This window comes from Colossoma macropomum, unplaced genomic scaffold (assembly GCF_904425465.1).
Source record: "Colossoma macropomum unplaced genomic scaffold, Colossoma_macropomum, whole genome shotgun sequence".
In the NCBI taxonomy this organism is placed as follows: domain Eukaryota; kingdom Metazoa; phylum Chordata; class Actinopteri; order Characiformes; family Serrasalmidae; genus Colossoma; species Colossoma macropomum.
In genome coordinates, this window is record NW_023494784.1 from 33492552 (window position 1) to 33514473 (window position 21922).

Consider the following 21922-nt stretch of genomic DNA (forward strand, 5'->3'; position numbering starts at 1 on the left):
AAAATTCAGAGAACAGAGACAAACCCACACATAGAGCCACCATGTCCACATGTGGAACGAGGATTTCTCTCATAGCCATGAGGAGACGTTTGCATGCACTGCCTGCCAAAACTCTTCAGCCACAGCTTTGAGCTGATGTTTAATGTTAATACAGTACTAACCATTTTCTTCTGTTAACAAAAGAAAAACATGCACCCCGTTTCTGGTGAGGCCCATGCTGCAGCCAGATCTATGAAACTGCTGGCGAAAATCCCCAAGGATGCTGAAGCCACACTGGTTTTAGTGGGTAAGCTAAGGGGCCTCCTCACTCCAGTTTTTCCCACTTTTGTTTCATTCCCAGGGCAAAAGATTATGTTTAGTCATCACAACACAGTTTTCCAGTAACACTTTACTTTGACTTTGCAGGATTATACAATTCTATCTTCTTGTGTCTTTAGAGTTTCAGCCTCTGATTAACTGAGGCTTATGCCTTAAATCAAGGAAGAGTGAGATGGAGTTAAAGAAACAGCATATCCATCTGTTTGTTTATGTGCATTATATTTCACTATGCTGTAAAGGGAAACCATCTCAAATCTGGTCAATATGACTAATATTCAAAATGAGATTATTTGAAGAATATAATAAGATTATTGAACTATTTGACACAACTGTCAACAATTCTGTTTCCATGCACGGTAATAAGATACAGGGACAATTAGATACTGTCTGTTTCTCTAATCCAAGTCTCTTGGTAAGACTATATTGCTAGTAATCAGAGACTCAAAGTATGACACTTCATGCTCAAATTATTCCAAGTCTGCTTACCAAATGATGCAGCAGAAAATCAGAATTTTACTTTCATCTTTTATTAACCTATGGTCATATCTGAATACACCAAAACATGTGTGTTAACAAGGCAGCTTCTGATTATTCTGGCAAAAGAGTTATGAAGTACACAGCCTAAATCCTGACGTTAATTACTACCTACATCGGCTTTTAAAGAACAACATATACCACCTCAGAATTGTTGAAGGAAGGCAATGTAAGAGGAAAATACGTGTTGAGAAAAAAGCCCTGATTTAATATCATAATTATTGACATAATAATCATAATAACCTGATGAATGACTCTTTATGCTCATTTTGTGCCAGAAATGAGTTAAAATATGGTAAAATTTTTAAGTGGGACTGATAATGGTAATTGTTCTTAAAATAAACAAAATAATGTTACACTTAGTGCTTTGTAAGACAAGTGATTTATCAGTGCACAAAATAAGATTTATTGCATTGATATGAGATCATTTTAATAATAATTTTTTTAAATTGTGTTTGTGTGTGTATGTATAGGCTGTGTGGAGTTCCTGGAGCAGCCTGCCATGGCATTTGTGAGGCTGAGTGACGCAGTTATGTTGGAGTCAGTTCTGGAGGTTCCAGTTCCTGTGCGGTTCATATTCGTGCTCCTTGGCCCCAGCCAAACCAACATAGACTACCATGAGATCGGACGCTCTTTCTCAACACTCATGTCTGACAAGGTTAATCCTCACATATGAGTTGAGGTCCTTTGTGGAAAATCATTACAGGACTCCAGATATTTACATTCATTACTTTCAGGACTCACAGTCAAAGGGGCTTTGTTTTATTTCTGCATTTTAGAGAAACTTACAGCTTGTTTACTGTGGTAGTGGTATGAGCCAAGGGTTGTGATGTCTATAATGCAAATATTGCCATTTTACACGTACAACCCATTTTATATTTTACATTTACAACCCAAACCATTCAGTGAAACTATGAGTTTTATATGTAATGTTGAAAAGGGTAAAATAGCAGTCAATAGGGAAAAAAATGATTTCTTTTGTTACTATTTTGCCTCACAATGCCCCGCATATACCTCTACATCATGGATGGATTTAAAAATGTCTTAGGCCAAAACCTTATCGCAAAAGTAAAACAAAGATAAAACAGCAGCTCATTTGTCAGGCAGTGTGTCTGTGACTATTTCATGTAATAACTTTTGGACATCTGGATTCTATCACCAACACTGTAAACAATTCTGACTCTTAAGTTTCATCAAACCACTGTGAATGACGTCTGTCTTAACAACTTCATTATGCGGAATTTTTGGAAAATCCATGGAAATCTCAGATTCAAGATGATCATTGTCAAGGTGAACAAGTTGGTCAAGATGATCATGATGTCTGTGAACCGAGTGATTTGGGTTGTTGCAGTTAACGTTTACACAGAGGAGAAAGAGAAGTGCCTTTTAAATTTCTCTAAGTAACTCAACCTGTCATCACAGCTATTTTTAAAATGAAATGAAAGCCAGTAATTCATACATTTTTGCCAAGATCTACCCTTGTAAGTAAGCAAATCAATGCATGGAAATATTCTTTAGACTCCAGTAACCACTTTGACTGAATACATTTCCAAGTTTCCAACATCAAAAATAAGGTTCAGTGATATTAATTCTGATTTGAATGATTTGAATTCTGGTCTAGATTAGTGCTCATGACTGTTCAGTGCATCTGATGACAGTATAATCGCTGATTGCTTTTGACACATTTAACTTTAACCAACACAGGGCCCTTTGTGTCTACACCAATAAAGGGGCTGCATGAAGAGGCTAGAAGTGTTTTATAGTATGCCCATTCAGGTTTGCCAAAAAAGCTCCATTGCAGAATGTGAGGACATATGCATATGAATTCTGTTCTCCTCACAAATTAAACTGTCCTCTGAGTGGGAGCATTAATGTTTCTGAGAAAAGTTTTGCCATGTGAGTAGAATAAGAATGAAATGATACAACATCTCATTCAAAGACATCCAGTGTGTAAAATATGCTCCACTTCACTGCTCTCCTTGACTCTCCTCAGAACTTCCATGAGGTGGCCTACTTTGCTGATGACCGGCAGGATCTGCTAAATGGCATAAATGAGTTTCTGGACTGCAGCATCGTGATTCCTCCCTCTGACGTAGAGGGCAAAGACCTACTCAAGACGGTGGCCTCATTCCAGAAGATGATGCTACGCAAGCGCAAGGAGAGAGAGAATAAGAAATGCTTGAGCACTGTGGTGGGACCTGATCAGGAGACTAAAGGTGAGAGACGTTCGGATCGAAACCTTTTGCCACAGAGTTCAAGATAAACCCCATCTGTTCAAACAGCCCCAGCTGTCAATGTTGATTTTTCTCAGTGAAAGTCTAAACTGAAAAGAAAACAAACAAAACAATACAAAACCAAGTCTTCTCAATTTGAAACTAATCTATATAGCAGTGCTGTTATTTCAGCTATTATCTGTCAATCACTGATCAGGACAAGGAAAGAAAATGCTTTTGCTATTATAAAGCAGTCTGCTGTTTTACTCTTTAAGTCAGAGGGAAAAACTATGGTGTCATGAGGCAGGCAAAGAGGCAGGATGCAGGTCTGAGTTTAGAGTCGAGGAACTGGCAGGCAGAATCAAGAACAATGGGGATATCCATGAAAACCAAAAACTGAGAAAATCAAAAGACCAGAGCAAACACGAAAACCAAAACACTGGATGCTTAACAGAGAAAAGACTGACAAAAGAACCCAGAGACCTACAAAAAGGGAGACCAACCAAGAGGTTCAAACAACAGTGCACAACAGGGAAAGAAGGAAAACAAGGCTACAGCTGCAGAAATCTACGGAAATCTAGGTTGCAGTCTTGGTGGGCTGCATTTTTAGACCGCTACGCCACCAAAGGCTGTTTCAATCAGAGTCTCCTTCAAATACAGTCAAGAAATGCAGCTGAAAATTCTGACAATTTTCAAAGCTTTTCAAACAATTTTCACAAAAACGCTTCAAGAGAAAGATCAAGAGAAATGCCAGTAGATGAATCAACTCATACACAATGTTTCAAAGGCCAGTATAATGTATAGTAAAATACACTGATCAACCACTTTATTAAAGACACCTCCTTATTTCTACACTCTCTGTCCATTTTATCAGGTCCATCTAGCATGTAGTTTCATTTTGTAGTTCTACAATTACAGACTGTAGTCCGTCTGTTTCTCTGCATACTTTATTAACCCTGTTTCACCCTGTTCTTCAATGGTCAAAACCCCATAGGACAAGTGGTCAGGACCCCCACAGGACCACCAGAGAGCAGGTATTATTTGGTTGGTGGATCATTCTCAGCACTGCAGTGACACTGATATTGTGGTGGCGTGTTAGTGTGTGTTGTGCTGGTACGAGTGGATCAGACAGCAGTGCTGCTGGAGTTTTTAAACACCTCACTGTCACTGCTGGACTGAGAATAGTCCACCAACCAAAAATATCCAGCCAACAGACCTAGAGGATGACCAGCACAAACTGTGCAGCGACAGATGAGCTACGGTCTCTGACTTTACATCTACAAGGTGGAGCAAAAATATATGTGTATCTAATAGAGTGAGCAGTACTCCTGTGTCCGATCCACTCATACCAACATAGCCACTAACCTGCCACCACCACGTCAGTGTCACTGCAGTGCTGAGAATGATCCACCACTTAAATAATATCTGCTCTGTGATGGTCCTGTGGGGGTCCTGGCCATTAATGAACAGGGTAAAAGGGAACCTAACAAAGTAGGCAGAGAAACAGATGGACTACAGTCTGTAATTGTGGAACTACAAAGTGCACCTATATAGTAAATGATGCGGATAAAATGGTGTAAAGGAGTGTAAATAGAAGGAGGCGTACTTAATGAAGTGGCCGATTGGTGTTTACAAGACACTATTTCTCTAGTTGTGTATCTGTTTAAGATGGTGTAAGTTGAATGTAGGGTATGAAATGCATTTAATTACAAGCAAATTCATGATTTGCCTGCCACATTACATCGTTCACCTCAGTGTTTTGCTTGCCATCTTACTATCACATTTTAGTGAGTCCTTTCAGATGACGTGACAAAGTGGCCTTGGTACCATTGCATTTTGCATTAAGTAATGGAACCGATGAGTCTTCAAAGGACAGTGCTACCAAGGACCCATCGTTCTTGGCTACTGCCTAGCTTTTGGAATGCATCCTCTGTATACACTGACAGGGAACAAGGAACAGCGGGGAACATTGTGCACAAGGAGGGGTTACAAAGTACACATAGGTGAAACTAATGACAAGGGGGCGGAGCTAGGGTGACAAAATAATTAGACATGGAAAGACTGAAGCCAGGGCAGGGAAAGTGTGATGGGCAGTTAATTCTGCCTTTTAATTTAACTCCTTGAACCCTATATCTCTTTTTAAAATATGAAAACAAAGATTGAATATGTGTAAAAAAGGAATACATTATTACTGTTCAATAATTTCTCTGAATTATTTGATAAGTACTATAAAAATATATGTTATGTATGTCATGAGAGTGAGAAACTAAAGTGTAGGCTTATATACAGGTTTTTAAGGGCATTTTAAGTAATACGATCTCTAAATGCTGCCATCGCACCTATTTTAAATAAAAAAAAGATAAAAACAAAGCCAAAAAGTACATGTTTGTCATGAACCACCATTCTGAACAATCAAACACATGCATAGGAATGCTCAACTGTTAAAGTACATATTTTAATAAATGAAAAACTTTCTCTCAAAGTCTAGAAGCCGGCATCTTCCCCCTAGAGGGTCTGTGTGGAGAGCCTATTACTATTATTAAGGCTGTCTTCTTCCTGTGTCAGATCCAGGTCGAGATGACCCAGAGGAGGAGGAGTCGGAGGTGGACCCGCTGAAACGCTCTGGTATTCCATTTGGAGGTCTCCTCCATGACATTCGGCGCCGCTACCCGCACTACATCAGTGACCTGAAGGATGCACTGGACTCTCAGTGCATTGCTGCTGTCATTTTTATCTACTTTGCTGCCCTCTCACCTACCATCACGTTTGGAGGACTACTAGGTAATGGAAGTAATTCCTTACTACTCATGGAAACAAAGTGTTTGAAATTGAGTTTTCTCCACTCATTTTAATAGAAAAAAAAAAAACAGGCTGCATCATAAATCATATTTTTATTGTTATCACAATATGAGTTTCCATTATAAACACATTGTTAATTACATCTTTAGCTACCAGACTGTGAAAATACTTAGAATGTGTTGACTGTGCTCACTGCCAGAGCTATGTGTAGCAGTAATAGCCACTGTTCCAACATACCTGCATCACCATAATGAGCGTTTTAAGGAATTTAATGTATGGTCACTGTCCACAGAAAAACATCATTTGAGCACGACGGCTGTCCTTTACATTACGTGAAAATTTGATGATGAATGGACCAACAGAAATGCTCCAACATCGCCTGGAGTAAAATCCTTTTAAAATGACTTACATTGAAAGTAAAGAATGTTTTGGCCCTCTCCTGTAGAGTTACTAGTTTGGAGATACTTGTTATTCTTTGGACAGCAGCAATATATTTATACATTTCTGTGGGCCTACATTAGAACAAAATAATTGTAAAAAAAAATTGTATGCAAAAGTTCGGGCACCCCGCTCAAATGACGTTTCACTGATTTGATTCGACTTGAAGTGAAAAGAAGTACACATCCTCTACAGAGAACACACTTCTGACAATTACTGTTTATTTGCTGAATTTAACATTCTAGAAAAAAAGGAAAAAAGAAAAAAATGTGGCACATGCAAAAGTTATGGTACATTTTATCTTTTATTTATTTATTTAGTTAAATAAATATATATTATGCACAAAATTAGCCATAAATGTCCTATTTTAGTTTCCTGTTCTCTGTAGATGATGTGTTAACTTACTTTCATGTAGAAAATCAAAGCATCATTTTACCAGCGGTGTTCAAACCTTTGTATATGACTGTATTTATTTGTTTTTGTGGCCTTTATAGAAAAAGCTATTCGTGAAATGCTGACTGTGGGCTTTCAGTGCAAAAAATGTTCTGATGCAAGCAGCTGTTAGTATTTTATTATTTTTAGTAATAATGAAATACTAACAGTGCATAGCGAATGGTGCATTTGTAATTTTGCATTTTTGGTATTTGCTTAAAGGAGAGTTTAGACTTAAAAAAAAAGAGAGCGAGAGATCAGCAGGTGTTAATATATTTTTTCGGCCCTGATGTAAAATATGATTGAATTTTCATTTTGTATGTTTTGGTCTGTTTAGGAGAAAAGACACAAGGTATGATGGGGGTCTCAGAGCTCATTATTTCCACAGCAGCAGTTGGGGTGCTGTTCTCCCTGCTGGCAGGACAGCCGCTGCTCATTATTGGCTTCTCTGGGCCTCTCCTAGTGTTTGAGGAGGCCTTCTACAAGGTACAGTCCCCCTGGACCATACAGTTGCTGAGTCTAGCAGCAGCCCCACCGTTGTTGAATTCTCAGTTGTTACCATGCATTGAATAGTGAGAGTTTCACACCTAATTATATTGCTCCACACAAAAGGAATTGGGGTTATAGTAACCTCTTGGACGTTGCTTTGCTGTGGTCACTCACTCACTGGATGTTATCCATTAATTATTGTCAGTCCAAGAACATTGTTGTGCAGGACTAAATTAATAGCTTGGCAAAGAATAAAATTTACTCAACTCCTCTCTTACCCCAATCTTACCCTAAATGCTGTGCAAATGCCATGCAGCCAGGACACCTTTGCTTCTTTGGTTTTACACTGGCGCTGTGAGGCTAATGTAGCTAACAAATAGTAGAAGTTTAGACTCTTACACCCAAGTAGCATTGTTCAAATGGCATGCCTAAATTATGACAACCTTCGCTCAAACCATAAAGTAATCTCAAATAGATTTATAGACTTAAACCGTAAACCAGCTTTCTTTTTGTCAGCTTCTTATTTCCCATTCCACCTTAAATGGTGCAGCACTTATAACTACTGCACCTTTTAAAGTGGGACAGGAAAATTCGAACAAGAAACTGGTGAATAGTAAATGTTAAGACCATTAAAACAATGGGTAGGATATTTTGATAGCCTAAATCACCTTATCATTTTTGAGCTGGACAATACAATAGACTGTACAACAGAACTGAAGTAAGGCAGAATTAAATTTAAACACAAGTTACTGTGCTATAGTAATATGGACATGCTCACTCGATGGGCAGCACATAATGTCTAAGTCTTTTGGATTCAGCCATCAGTGGTAGCGTAATCAGTCAGCTAGGTTTGCTAATGCTGATGTTAGTGGTGCACCCTTACACCACTTGTTTACGTTGGAGTGGAAGAATGTAATGGCTGGTGATAGATTACAACACTGCCATCTAGTGGTCAAGGGTTCTTTCATGCAAATTATTAATTTAAAATCGATACTGTGTTTCTGAGAATCAATACAGTATCGTAAAACACATCATGATACTCAAGTGTCTCGATGTTGTCTTACACTCCTACTGTTAATTTATCTAAAATAGACTTGTATGGTTTCTGACACTGCATCTTTTGTCTGTCTCTAAACTGTGTCTTTCCACTCCTCTGGATCAGTTCTGCCAGGCGCAGGGCTTCGAGTACCTCACAGGACGAGTGTGGATCGGCTTCTGGCTCATCTTCATCGTGCTGGTGATCGTAGCAGCTGAGGGCAGCTTCCTTGTGCGCTACATTTCACCCTTCACTCAGGAGATCTTTGCTTTCCTCATCTCCCTCATCTTCATCTATGAAACCTTCTCCAAACTCTTCAAGGTAATGCTCCAGTAGCTACAATTAAAATTGCATTGTTCTGTTGAACAATTTCAACCTTTTCAGTAAACTGATTCACAAGGCTGACTGAGTCGGCTTTTTTGTAGCAACGATATGCGCTGGTTTTTACGGAGCCCCGAAAGGACACAGGGGGAAAAAATGACATGGGAATTTTCAATAATGGGTACGCAAAATGATCTGAATTTTTTTTTCTCAAATTAATTATCTCGAGATCATTTTCTCAGGAAAAATATATCGAAATAATTAACTCAAGACAATTATCTTGAGATCATTTTCTTGGGGTTAATTATCTCAAGAGAATCATCCCGAGATAATTATATTGAGATATCTAGGGAAACTTAAGCACATTACATGCCCTGCCCTGTAGATGGCATCAATACTCCATTCAGACATTTCACTCACTATTATGTGCCCAAGGGGTACTGGAAGTTGTGTGTCCACGATTGGAACTATTCTAATGGATATTGACCGCTATAGCACTTTATTTTGACATTATTTCAGTGCTCATCAAAAGATATTTATATTTGATATGAGAGTGCCATTTGAAACGTGTTTTAAAATGCAACAGATTGTTATGGAGGAAGGGCTACACAAATATATCCAAGGTACTGTTTTTTATTCAAGAGAAGCCACAACTTCCTGAACAATGTAATGGCAAAGATGGATGCATGCAAAGTGTTTAGAGAATAACCTGTGTGACAAAAAAGAAGACGTCCAGAAAACTATCCCGAGAAAATTATCTCGAGATAGTTAACCCGAGATAATTATTTTGAGATAATACATTTCGCAGTCAGGAGTTTTTTTACCCATTTTAGAAAAACCATGTCATTTTTCTCCCAGTGTCCTGTCAGAGACTCTGTAGGTGTTAGTCTGTCCGATTAGAAACACAGTTCTGCTGTTACTCTGTATGCCGTGGCGAGTCTTTTGGAACAAGTTTACGTCATCAAATATTTAAAAGTTATTCAACAGGTTTCTTTGATGAATTTATAAGCAAGATATCCTTGTGTGTTTTTTGTGGGTGCATTTCTAAAATCACCTCCAACCATCGCAAAAACTAAAATGGTCTGTGGTTAGTTATTTTCAATGTCAGTCAAATGGCCCTTTTCTGACAAAGTAGACAGTTCTTCGTCACATTAAGCAACAAAACGCACCACACTTTCTAATGAGAGCCAGAAGTCTGGCCTGTGAGACCAGGTTTAATAGCACTTAGTAGCCCAAGCTTACACACAAATATATGAAGCTTGTAACAGACATTCAAGTAACATATTCATTACTGTATATATTGCAGTTTTAGAATGAATCCTTCAGTAAATATTTCAACTTAAAGCCTCTCTCAGTATTATTGGAAGAGCTTGTTAGCCTGTTAGCTATCTTCAGAGCTGGCCTGCAGCAGTCATATGCAAAAGTTTTAACACTCTCAGTCAAACTTGATTTTCTAAGTGAATGTATGTCCTCTATCCTCTAATACATCCATGTAAACAAGTTTTGTTTATTTGCTGACTTAACTTCTTTTCCAATATGTTACTTTCAGCAGATAAACAGTAAAAGTGCATTAAATTGTGCAGAAATATGTCCTCTCTAGAGCAGAGGTCACTAATAGGCGGACCGCGGTCCAAGTTTGGACCCAGACGCTGTGCTATGCGGACCTGGACCTATAACCGATAAACTATGGAGAATTATTTAATTTCTGAACCTATTTTAATCACCGGAACTTTTCTAGCTTTTATAGTACGGCTTTAGCAGCCCAGGAGACTCACAGACCAGTCGCATGCGTTGTAAATATCAGACGTGATGCTACTCAGCCAATCAGATCTGTGCATTATGATGAGCACTGAGACTTGAGTGAGTGACACACACACAGGGGAGGGACAAGGCGAGAAACAGCAGTCAGAGAAGAAAGTGAGTCAGAGGGAAGTTACTTCACATGGTGTGCTCTAAAAAGAGAACAGTGACAATAAATGTTGTTGAAATATGACTGAATTGCACTTTATTTGATTTGACATTCAGTTGTTGACTGTATAAGATGTTGATATAACTACTAGGCTACTTCAGTAAACATTATATGGCACCGAATCATAATGCAAGTTAGACACTATGATGTTCCGGACCTTTGCTTGAGGAAGTTTTCTCTAACTGGACCATATTGAATTTTAATTAAATACCCCTGCTCTAGAGGATGTGTTAACTTATTTTTACTTACAATTCAACAAAACATCATTTGAACAGGGGTGATATTTAGTTTCTAGCCGTTTACTTAATATGCAAGCAATCTGTGACTGCAAACATATGTGCTTTTGTGAGATCCTGCTGTTGTGTGTTGACGCCGATAACTTGTTCATTCAATGATACACACAAAACCTGTATAAGTGCTAATAGCCCCCCCTTGTGGGGAATCTTTACCCTGCTAAACAAGGGTGAGTTGGTTACGAGCCCTGAGGTTCTTCATAATTTATGTCAAAATGTGAAATGTGAGTTATATTAACCGTTATACATGGATGTTTCACCAACTGTGAGTACACTCAGTATGATGAGGCTACAGGTTGCTATAATATAAAGATATGCATTCAAGGGTTAATAAGTTTGGGTGATAATAGAAGTGTAATTCTGTTTCAGGTGTTCCATGAGCATCCACTGATGAGGAGCTACCCAACCTCTCCAGGCCTTCCAGCCCTCAGACTCCCAGAAGCGTCTGAGGACACTGTATTGATTGAAGGCCCTATCCTAAACCAGCCCAACACGGCCCTGCTCTCTCTCGTGCTCATGCTGGGAACCTTCTTCGTGGCCTTCTTTCTCAGAAAGTTTCGCAACAGTCGCTTCCTCGGTGGCAAGGTAGAATGACCCTGTGTAGAAAGAAACCACAAAGGGGTAGTGTTAAAAATACCACTGTGATTTCACTGAATCATTCCAGTCACATTGTGCTTTGTTTGTTTTATTGCCTGAATCCAAAGGCCAGGAGAATCATTGGAGATTTTGGCATTCCCATCTCTATTCTGCTGTCTGTGGTAGTGGACTATTTTATCCCTGACACTTATACGCAGGTAAACACAATAGAGTCTAAACTGTGTTTTTCCATCAGGATGAAAAAAATTATTATGTATTTTTCATGGTGTAGGTGCATATAAACATTTCTAGATGCAAAGAAAGTAGAACAAACAGCAATCAACATGCAAAAAGACATACAATGTACAAAGTGTTAATAGAGACAAATGTTGGTAGTCTGTTTAAAATCACCACATGATAATGTCAAGTACATCTCTACAGAGCAACAATATGTGCTCTGATTTCCTGTGCTTGCTCATACTCCTTATTAAATGCTTGCCTATAATTGAAGCCAGCTTTCTTTCAGAGTGCATATTAGAGTGCGGTTAAAGGCTTGGCATGGTGCAGTGAACAGCAAGGACCAGGATTTGAGCACTTGTGTTTTGTGATGTTTTGTGGTTGCAGAAACTGAACGTGCCCTCTGGTTTCTCAGTCACATCTCCCGATAAACGCGGCTGGTTCATCAGCCCATTCGGAGACAAACAGCCTTTCCCCACATGGATGATGGGAGCCGCTGTGGTGCCTGCCCTTCTCGTCTTCATCCTCATCTTCATGGAAACACAGATCACCACGTGAGTTCAGCCTCACGCTCAAAAACATTACGTCAGCATCATGAGAAAACCGTTCCGTTTTTATTTACTTTTTTCATTTGCCCTTTATGTTGGATGAAGCGCTCATGGCAAATGAAACAACATAAGTGATGAATAGACCCATAGAAATTTCTGAATTACTTGGAACATTTTTTCCTTCTACTATAAAGGTACCTTTTCAGAGATTCATATTTTCTGAAATGACTTGGAATAAAATCTTGTTACATTAACAGATGTTAAGAACTTTTTTTTCTTGTTCTATAAAGTTGCCATTTTGGATGTTCAAGGTTGATGACAGTTAGCTTTGTCTTTCAACAGAAAGATGTTACAGGAACTTCATGCGGCCTCAAGTTACAGCACTTTGTTTTCTCTCTCTTTTCAGGCTGATAGTGAGTAAGAAGGAGCGTCGATTGGTGAAGGGCTCAGGCTTCCACTTGGATCTGCTGTTGATCGTGACTCTGGGGGCGATATGCCCACTGTTTGGCCTTCCTTGGCTAACAGCTGCCACCGTACGCTCTGTAACTCACGTCAATGCTCTGACAGTCATGAGCAAGGCTACTGCCCCTGGAGAAAAGCCCATGATCCAGGAAGTCAAAGAGCAGAGAGTGACCGGCATGTGTGTGGCCTTACTTGTGGGTAAGAGAAGTGTCAGTAAAAATCTTTTGATCTTTGATTTTTTAGATGCAAATCATTTCATGGACCTGGCTTGTAACTCGTACACTCACTCACTCACTCACTCACTCACTCACTCACTCACTCACTCATGTTTAGCAGGCTAAAGATTCTCCCATAGAGGCAAGTAGTTTTGTGTGCATAACTGAAAGGGAGGAAACTGACTTAAACCCACATCAGCACAAATCCAAATAAGTGCACTCATGACAATGCACATCTATGTAAGTACATAAACTGATATGGAAAATGTTCAGTTAAGAGTGCTGATACTTCAGCTAGGTTGTAGAGATGAACAAAGGCAAAATCATACTGTGTATTTTTGTTTTTTCTTCCTTTTTCCTTTACATTTTTTCATTCACACAAACTTTGATAAAGAGTTTGAGTCTGGTGGTCCAGTCTTCGTTTGTGTTTTTCACTTTTGTTTTTTTATTTTTACTTATGCTTCTTACTCTGACATTTGCCACTGTTGGACTTTCTTTACTGGTTCCTCTAACCTGCAGGCCTGTCCATCGTGATGACGGACGTGTTGCGACATATTCCTCTGGCTGTTCTGTTCGGAATCTTTCTGTACATGGGCATCACCTCTTTGACCGGCATTCAGCTGTATGAGCGCATCACACTTATGGTCACCCCTGCCAAACACCACCCTGACCACATCTATGTCACCAAGGTGGGCAGATGTGACTAATATAGGTTTGAGATTATTTGCATGGCTTGAATGGATTTGTTGGAAATGCATGTATTGAATTAAATTAGAAAATGTCTTCATAAATTTGTTCTAAGTTGATATAAATGTCGTATTTTAAATGTATTTTTTTTTTATTTTCTTGTTTTGGGTGCAGGTGATAGTTTATTAAAAATTTCACTGAAAAAATATTACAACCACTAGGTGGCACCCAAACTCTCAATTTCTTTTTCCCCTTTTAAATAAACTCAAATGTTAACAGGTGAGAGGTGTGTAATCAGTATAGGAACCTTTAAGACTGCAGTGATTCCTGTAAATGTGCAAGTTCAGACAAAGTAAGATTTATATAACTCTAGTCTCTGTTCCTCATGTCTCCCTAGGTGAAGACGTGGCGTATGAACATGTTTACCATCATCCAGCTGTTGTGTATAGTGCTGCTGTGGGTGGTGAAGTCCACTGTGGCGTCCCTGGCCTTCCCCTTCATCCTCATCATGACTGTGCCGCTCCGCAGACTCATCCTCACCAAAATCTTTGAGGAGAGAGAGCTGGCAGCTGTGAGTCCACTCACTGGCACTGTTCATAAAGCAGCTCAGAGTCTTAGGCCAGGGACAACGGTGTTTAAAACTATCTGGGCAATAAGTACTTTTTGTTTGCAAAATTGCTATATAACATCACAATAAATACAAATAAACTTTTAACACAATAAAAACATCTAATTTTTTTTCAAAGCAATTGTATAAAATGGTAAGGGATACAAGTGTGGTTCCTCTTCTCCTTGACTCAGCAGAGTCATTGTATGTATTTGTTAAACTGCACCATCAGCACACGTGATATAATTTAAGTACTGACTGGCCTAAGCAAGAAATGGAAGGTAACTAACACATTGACAGAGATAAATCAGAATTCATTGTATTAAGCCCGTTGGCAGCAGTGTGTATCCCTCTTTTTAGTGGGTAATAGATATCAGTAGTGTGAAGGAGTTAATATAACAATATTTGTGTTATATTAATGTGTTAGTGTTATTTTAACCTCTTATTGCCCAGGGTATATTTTGGTTTTCCAACTGAATTTACATGACCAAATCATAAGGCAATTTATTCAGTAACTGCATGAAATAAATGTAAATTTTTTATTTTATTTATTTATTTATTTATTTATTTATTTATTTATTTATTTTAAAGCTCCCCTCAAATTATCAGAACATGTGTTTTATGATCATACACATATTGCTATATGCTTACAACTTACTGCTGAAAGCCAAAATCTTAGACGCTCTTTGTATTATTTTATAAAATAATTTCTACAGAGTATATCACTGAAGAGACACCATCTGTTTACAGTTTATAGCCCAGATTTGTGGAAAAATGGGTCGACTTTCAGTAGACAAAAAAAAAATGTAAGTTCAGCTTCTTTTATTATAAGAGTTTAAAATTACATTACCCATCTATTTGACTGGAAAGAAGACAATTACAGCTCTCATACGACACCCACCTTTTGAATGCAGCTTATGAAATATGAAAGTTATGAAGAATATGACGAAGTGCGTTTTGGAACCACCGGTGGTCTCAAGGAGTTGAAAAGGTTAAACAAATAAACACTTACTGCTCAGAAAATAACTTTAAATATAATTTTTTAAATAGCTTAAGCCCACATCCACATGTATCTAGATATTTCTGAAAACACATTTTTCCCATTTGTTTCATCCGCACCAAAAACATTTTTGAAAATGTGCAAACGCTCACCTGAGCATGCCCACGCAGGAGGAAGCGATAGTACGTCTAAAATTTCAGTGTCAAACACATCAAAAAGAACCTTATGGTTATGTCTGTTACATAAAATATAGAACTTGGAGGGGGGCAAGACAGTAACCCATGACTATGTCTGGCTAGTGGTGGGCAATATGGAAAAATATATCACAATATTTTGAGGAATTTTTATGATACATGATATGTCACATTATTTATTTTTTTGAATATTTGATAAGTTGAAGCAACAAAAAAAATTCAGTGTTGTGCCATTTGAAAAATACTACACACAACAATAAATCTACTTAAACTGGACTAATTGAGCTCTCTTTGTAAAGAAACATGGAATTGTTCAGTGTTCTGTAAGTACTGACAATAGCTTATGCTCAGAAAAGCATACTGTGACATACTGATGTAATTTATCACAATAATGATAAATATTGTCATATTGCCCAGCCCCATGTCTGGCTATCATGAAAATGAAAAATGACAAAAATAAAGGGGAACTGGTATATGTGGACTGATGATGTAATGATAAAGTAAATTAAGTAAACATGTAATAAAACCCAATATTACTGGCACATAGAAACAACCTGGTCATCAGCACATGCAAAATAGCAGTGGCCTTGCGCAATTTCAGAAAGATGCATTTTACCCATTCATGCATTTTAAAAAAATCTCCACCCTGGAGAATGTTTTCAAAGCACTTTAATGCTATGTTCATGTGGAGGCCAGAGAAAAAAAAAACAAAAAAAAAACAAAAAAACAAAAAAACTTCTTTTCAAAAACATCTAAGTCCAAGTAAGTCCATCTAAGTAGTGTAGGTCCAGTTTCTAGACAATCTGATCCTGGATCAGCCTTCATATACTGTGGGATTTTGTGGATACAGGCTCAGATTCTGAGATTCTGTTTGATCACATGACTCTTTCCTTCCTCTCCTCCTGTGTGTGCGTGAGTTGGCCATTTTGGCTGACTTTACGTCTGCAGGCCAATTTCAGCTTAGTAATGCTTAGTTGTTTTGAGGCAGGCATGTTGCACAACCCCTGTTTTGGGAGTTGTCTCGTTGCTGTAAGATTTTGCTGATATGAGGCATGTGAGGTTTAGGGAACACTTGTGCTTGCGTTTTAATGTGGATCATTTGATGTAAAGTGGCTTCTTGTTTTTTTTTTTGTTTTTTTTGTTTTTTCTCTTTTTTCCAATGCAGTTGGACGCAGACGAAGACACACCCAATTTTGATGAAGACGGCCGTGATGAGTACAACGAGATTCACATGCTTGTATAGAGACAGCTCTGAGAGATGTCCCAGGGGTCCATGCTACACTGACCAATAAAGACAAGCCACACTGCTTTGTCTGTAAAGGTGACACTGACCAAGAGGCTTAGCAGGGAACTCATAATCCACTCATCTTCAGGATATGTACATTGAAATATTGTATTTATTCTATGTAAAATAGAGAAATGGATGCAGATAATTGACACGATTTAGGTACCATTTGTTGTTGCCGTTGTTCTTATTTATTTATTTATTTATATATTTTTAAAAATCTGTCTTTATTTCCTCAAAGAAGTGGCCTCCCTGAGTCTTGCTGATGCCCTATGACTCTTTGACCGAAAGACACCGAGTGGACCATGCACCTTAAACCATGCCATTTGAGAGACTTTTCCGTACTGGCTGTACGGAAGTGAATAATCCAATCTAGTATGGCCTAAGTAGACAGCATATGTCTCCCCCATTAGAAGCCCACTGCCTGTAGATCTGAGTTGCCTTTTCTTCTGTACTGTAGGCATTGGCCACAGGGTCTGAATCACTTTTCAGTAGCACCTCAAGTTCAGAACCCTCAGGTTGGTTTAATGCGTTTTTCTGTGCAATGCTTTCGCTTGAATGCAGTACTGCTGTCCCTGTAGACATGAGCACAAGTGACATTTCTTTAGTTGCGTGGTGAACCCGCCTCTGGATGGACTCTCTGGTGTAGAGGGTTGACCTTAAACCTTAAGCTTATTGTTGATTTTGGGTTTTTTTTTTTGTTTATTTGTTTATTTTTTTTGCCGTGGAAGTTCTCTGATGAACAGCGTTATTCATTATTCAGAGCAGCACTTCCTTCTAAACAGAGATGCACTGATAAGGGCATTTTTTTAAAAAAGAGAGCTTAGGAGATGTAGAACATTGTTTTATTGGTGCATAGAAGCTTACCATTAGGTTGGACCGAAGAGGTTAGGATATAATACACTCATACTTTATTTACTGTGTGTTCATAATGTGACCTTTTTAGAGACTTGGTACTTTATGTTACATTTCCTGTTACATATATGTTATATGGAAACAGTTAAAGCCATAGTGTACAAGTTTAAGTTGATTGAGATGTATAGAGTTGTTTCAGTTAATCCAATGGCTGTCAAAATGCAAATGTAAATGGATGCACTTAACACAATAGCTTAAACTAGAAGCAAAAGTGTTTGACACCTCTACATTCTGCTGCCAAATCGGGGTCACTGAGGAAACTTGGTCTTGTTGCCATCCATTAAACTTTAACTAGTTTAAAGGAAGTGCATGACCTTTTAAAATCCACATCGCACCACAGCCAACAGATCCATGCTATTTCGCAACGGATGCTCAAAGTCTGTGTAATTACTTATCTTGCTTTGTCTTTTTTACATAAAAGAAGCTTTTGTGAGGTCAGTGATATTTCGTAGGTATTACAGTTCTGTGCAAAGCCAGAAACCACCCTTCATTTATCTAATTCCCAGTCAACACAGCCATTAACTACAAGGAATTCATTGTGCATGATATTTCTGAGAAGATTAGGTATAAGCAAATCCACTCTAATAAAGAAAAGCCCAAGAAAATGAGTGAAAAAGAGGAGTTTCTACAACTGGAGTTTGAAAAATTATTAGACGATGCAGAGAAAATGGAACTTAAAACAACCATGCAAGACCTGGTGGACCACCAACTTATACTGGGAGAAAATTAAACTCCACTTTTGCTTCAAATTTGAAAAAACTTGTTTCTGTCCATCCTTCAACTGTGAGAGGAGAACTCAGTGTTATGAGTCTGAAAGGATGTGTAGCTGTTAAGAAGCCGTTATTGAGAAAAGAACATAGACAAAAAAGAAGACAATTTGCACGAGAACACCAAATTTGGACATATGAGTTGTGGAGTTTTATGAACTGATGAGGCTAAATTTGGATCATGTGAAACAGAAAATGCAACCACCTTCAAAGACTGAGCTTTGGAAGTCTGGAAAAGTATTCTTGCAGATTGAAAATGTGCAAGTCTCCAAAAAATGGAAGCTGTAATAAAGAGAAATAGTGCACACACTAAATACTGAAAAAAAGATATATTTATTTGTTAAGGCTTTTGTTTATTTTTCTGTTAAATATATTTTCTACTTTTTTTTAAGCTGACAAATGAACTGCGTGCTTAGTGGCTGTTTTGACTGGAAAAGAAAAATAAAGAGTGACTTTTGCCCAGTACTGTACATTTCATGTCCGATAACACATTAAGGCTAATCTCTAAATGTCGAACCACAATTCCCTGCAGAGAGAGTGAGCTGAGAATGGCATTAGAGAAAGTTGCCCTTTAGACTGTAAATAACGTTGTGTCCATGTTCCTGTTGATTGTGTTGCGTGACTGTGTACATTACGCAAACCTCAAGAGCCCAGCTTCCCAGACCTGGTTCACTTTCCCACAGGCCATTACACTGAAGGATTTTTTTTACTTAATTTGAACTAGTTTTAGTTGGGCATTGTGTAATGAAAATATTACCTACTATTATAAATACATGTTTTAGTAAAACACAGAACCAAATGCTGCTACCCACTCAGACTGTCAGACTGTCGCAGAAGGCTGTGGTGAAACTTTAGGTGTCATGACTACTAATTTCGTACTCTTCAAACTGAAACTGAGCTGAACACTGTGTTGATGCCAAAATCAGTAGTGTGTGATGCTGAATGGCTTTTCACTTTTGCTGTGAGGAATATATGGTGGCCAGCTGGGCTGTACGGTAACTACAAAATCAATGGTTTAGTTTTGGTGGATGGTTAGAGACGTGACGCACCTGCAAGCTTAGAACAATGGACAGTGCATATAAGCACGGCATTTGAATGTTGTTATTAGGTTCCTTTGGTTTCTTCTGCATGATGTTTGGTGCTTTATTATACTTGCACTCTTAGAGATACAACACTGCCACCACATTGCCTCTGTCGAGCCTGCTTGGCTCGTTTTCCTTATGAGAAACACTGAGCGCTGTGGTCACTGACTCTGCGAAACGGACTCCGTCCCTTCTGTCTACCGAGAGGCAGCATGACAAACAGAAAACACAGCACGTCCTTCTGATATAATCCATTTAGCTCTTCTGTAAAATTTTCCACTTGAAATGCAGGGCTGTTATACAAGCAAAATCACTCGAGATGTATTATATAAGGCAGGGGTGTCCAGCTTTAGTCTTGAAGGACTTTAGTCTAGCACAGATGGTTTTTCTGCCCAAACCCACCTCATTCTACTCCTTACTAGGTTTTTTGGATTTCTTTGATCACTACACTGTAAACTGGACACCAGTAGTCACATGCATAAAGCATCTTATGTGAATTGTGGCCTTAAGATGATCATTTAGGGCAAAGGTTGTGCTTTAACCCTAAGTGGGCTGCATAAAATCTATTCAAGTAATTTCTGCCACTGTGCAGTGGAAAAAAATCTGCCACTGTATAAAAATAGACCACAAAAGGACCCTAAGTTTTAATTTCACACTTCATTGAAATGTACAGCTTTAAATTTATTACTTAAGCATTTAACTAAAAGATGTTTTATGCAAGCAACCACACCCTCCAGGACTACAACTGGATGGAAGGGTTATTAGGGGATTCATTTATTATGGCCTGACTAATGTGAACATTTTGTGAACAATGGCTATTTTAAGGAGCTAACAACTCCAGTAACTAATAACTATATAATATAGCCGGTATGATTTTATATGGTCCAAAATATCCAAGATATTATCAGCCAACTGATATATCGGTTGGGCCCTATAATTCATAGTTGTGTAACAAGTCTGCATTTTCTTTTTGTACAGGACGTACTCGCAGTTCATGACCTGCACTGCCTCTCCTAAAACATGTTGTGATGGAACACTGAATTCACACACGTTTTAAGTTTGAATGAACCGATACTGCAGGTGTTCCCCATAGCCCCTGGCGCAGGTGTGACACGCTGAACGCATGAAGTAGAGTGCTGGAGACTGTTGCGCTTGACCTGTAATACGGTTGCCTCTTGAAACTTTGCACTGGGCCATTGTGTGCTTGTAATGATGTGTCTGCCATGAGAGCAAGCAGCTCTCAGAATGACACCAGCGGTGCTTGGACACGGCACGTAGAGGAATGGCCTAAATCAATGGATGTGGGAACAAAAGGGGCTCTTGAAGAGGTGGCTATTGTGAGTACAGCTGACATGTCTCAGGCAGCGCTGGTGGTTACCAAGGCTGCAGACAGGTTGCTCATCCAAACGGCCAGACAATCTGCAGGGTTACTGTTCAGGGTGGATGTTTCACAAGCTCAGTGCGTGCTGAGGATAACACCTGTACAGGCATGCGGGGAGCTCTCGGCCTTTTCAGGGTCACACTATAGTGTGTGCACGGTATGTGGGGTGCATGTGGATGTGTTAAAAAGAAAAACATTCAGCATGGAAAAGAATTTGGAAGTGGGGGTATTATTTGAGATAATAAAAAGGCACAGGACTGCCGTTTCCTACCTGTGGTTTTTCACATGTTGGAACGAGGAGATGAAAAATAAATAGTTTGAACGATGGTGAAAGAACTTGGCGTGGCAGATACTCCGAGACGGGGTTCAGCGGCCTATACCACCCTAGTTGTGCGGACCACCCACCCAAATACTCCAAACCGTGTTATTGTTTAACGTTATGTCTGAATTGCCGTTCTTTCAGTTTCCTCTCATTTCCTTTAACGCTGTAGACTCTGAATGTGTGTTTCATAGAGCCCTAATGCCCATTAAGAGTAAGTAATGACAATCAGAAATGGATAGAGTCAGATTGTATTATTCCCACAAGTAGTCTTCTACAGTATATGCAGGAGTCAAACCACCAGGCCCAGCAGCAGGCCAAGACGGGAACGACAGAAAAGTGCAAAAGCAAACTCTAACAGCCATTTTAGTCAGCTCTAAACAGTGCATTAGACTGAGTGTGAATGGAGTGATATATACAGTGGCAATATTCAGAGTGTAACACATTGAGATTGAGCGTGTAAAGGGACGTGCTTACCTCTGTCACTTTCAAATACACATGGTATAAATCCTAACTTCTGTCTGTACCTTAGACCTTGAACAGATCCCTCTTTATAGCACTTTTAGCACTTAAGAACAAACATTGGTAGGAAGGAAGGAAAAAGGTTACACTGGGATTTCTATAATGAAGAAATGATTTTTGGTTTTCATAAATGCAGCACTCATGGGTCAATACAATGTCCTCATGTCAAAACTTTGTCCCAAACAAACCTCTTGTAGAACTCTCGTGTTGCCTGGTTGTAACTAAGAGGTGTAGTTTGTCTGTCAAGAAAAAGACAATTTACAGACATTTTACAGTTTTGAGT

General features: G+C 38.8%; 1 protein-coding gene across 2 annotated transcripts in view; it reads left to right on the top strand.

The window, feature by feature from the left end:
* Positions 1-16967, top strand: part of slc4a3 (solute carrier family 4 member 3) — an 85783-nt gene extending 68816 nt beyond the window's left edge. For both annotated transcript variants that reach the window (XM_036569516.1, XM_036569509.1), the window contains exons 11-23: positions 184-286; positions 1326-1510; positions 2846-3068; positions 5631-5846; positions 7072-7220; positions 8386-8580; positions 11212-11427; positions 11547-11636; positions 12043-12209; positions 12610-12863; positions 13400-13569; positions 13965-14138; positions 16534-16967. In XM_036569516.1, the coding sequence (XP_036425409.1) occupies positions 184-286; positions 1326-1510; positions 2846-3068; positions 5631-5846; positions 7072-7220; positions 8386-8580; positions 11212-11427; positions 11547-11636; positions 12043-12209; positions 12610-12863; positions 13400-13569; positions 13965-14138; positions 16534-16611 (2220 nt within the window). In that variant the 3' untranslated portion in view covers positions 16612-16967. The remainder of the gene's footprint in view (positions 1-183; positions 287-1325; positions 1511-2845; positions 3069-5630; positions 5847-7071; positions 7221-8385; positions 8581-11211; positions 11428-11546; positions 11637-12042; positions 12210-12609; positions 12864-13399; positions 13570-13964; positions 14139-16533) is intronic.
* Positions 16968-21922: the final 4955 nt, after the last annotated feature.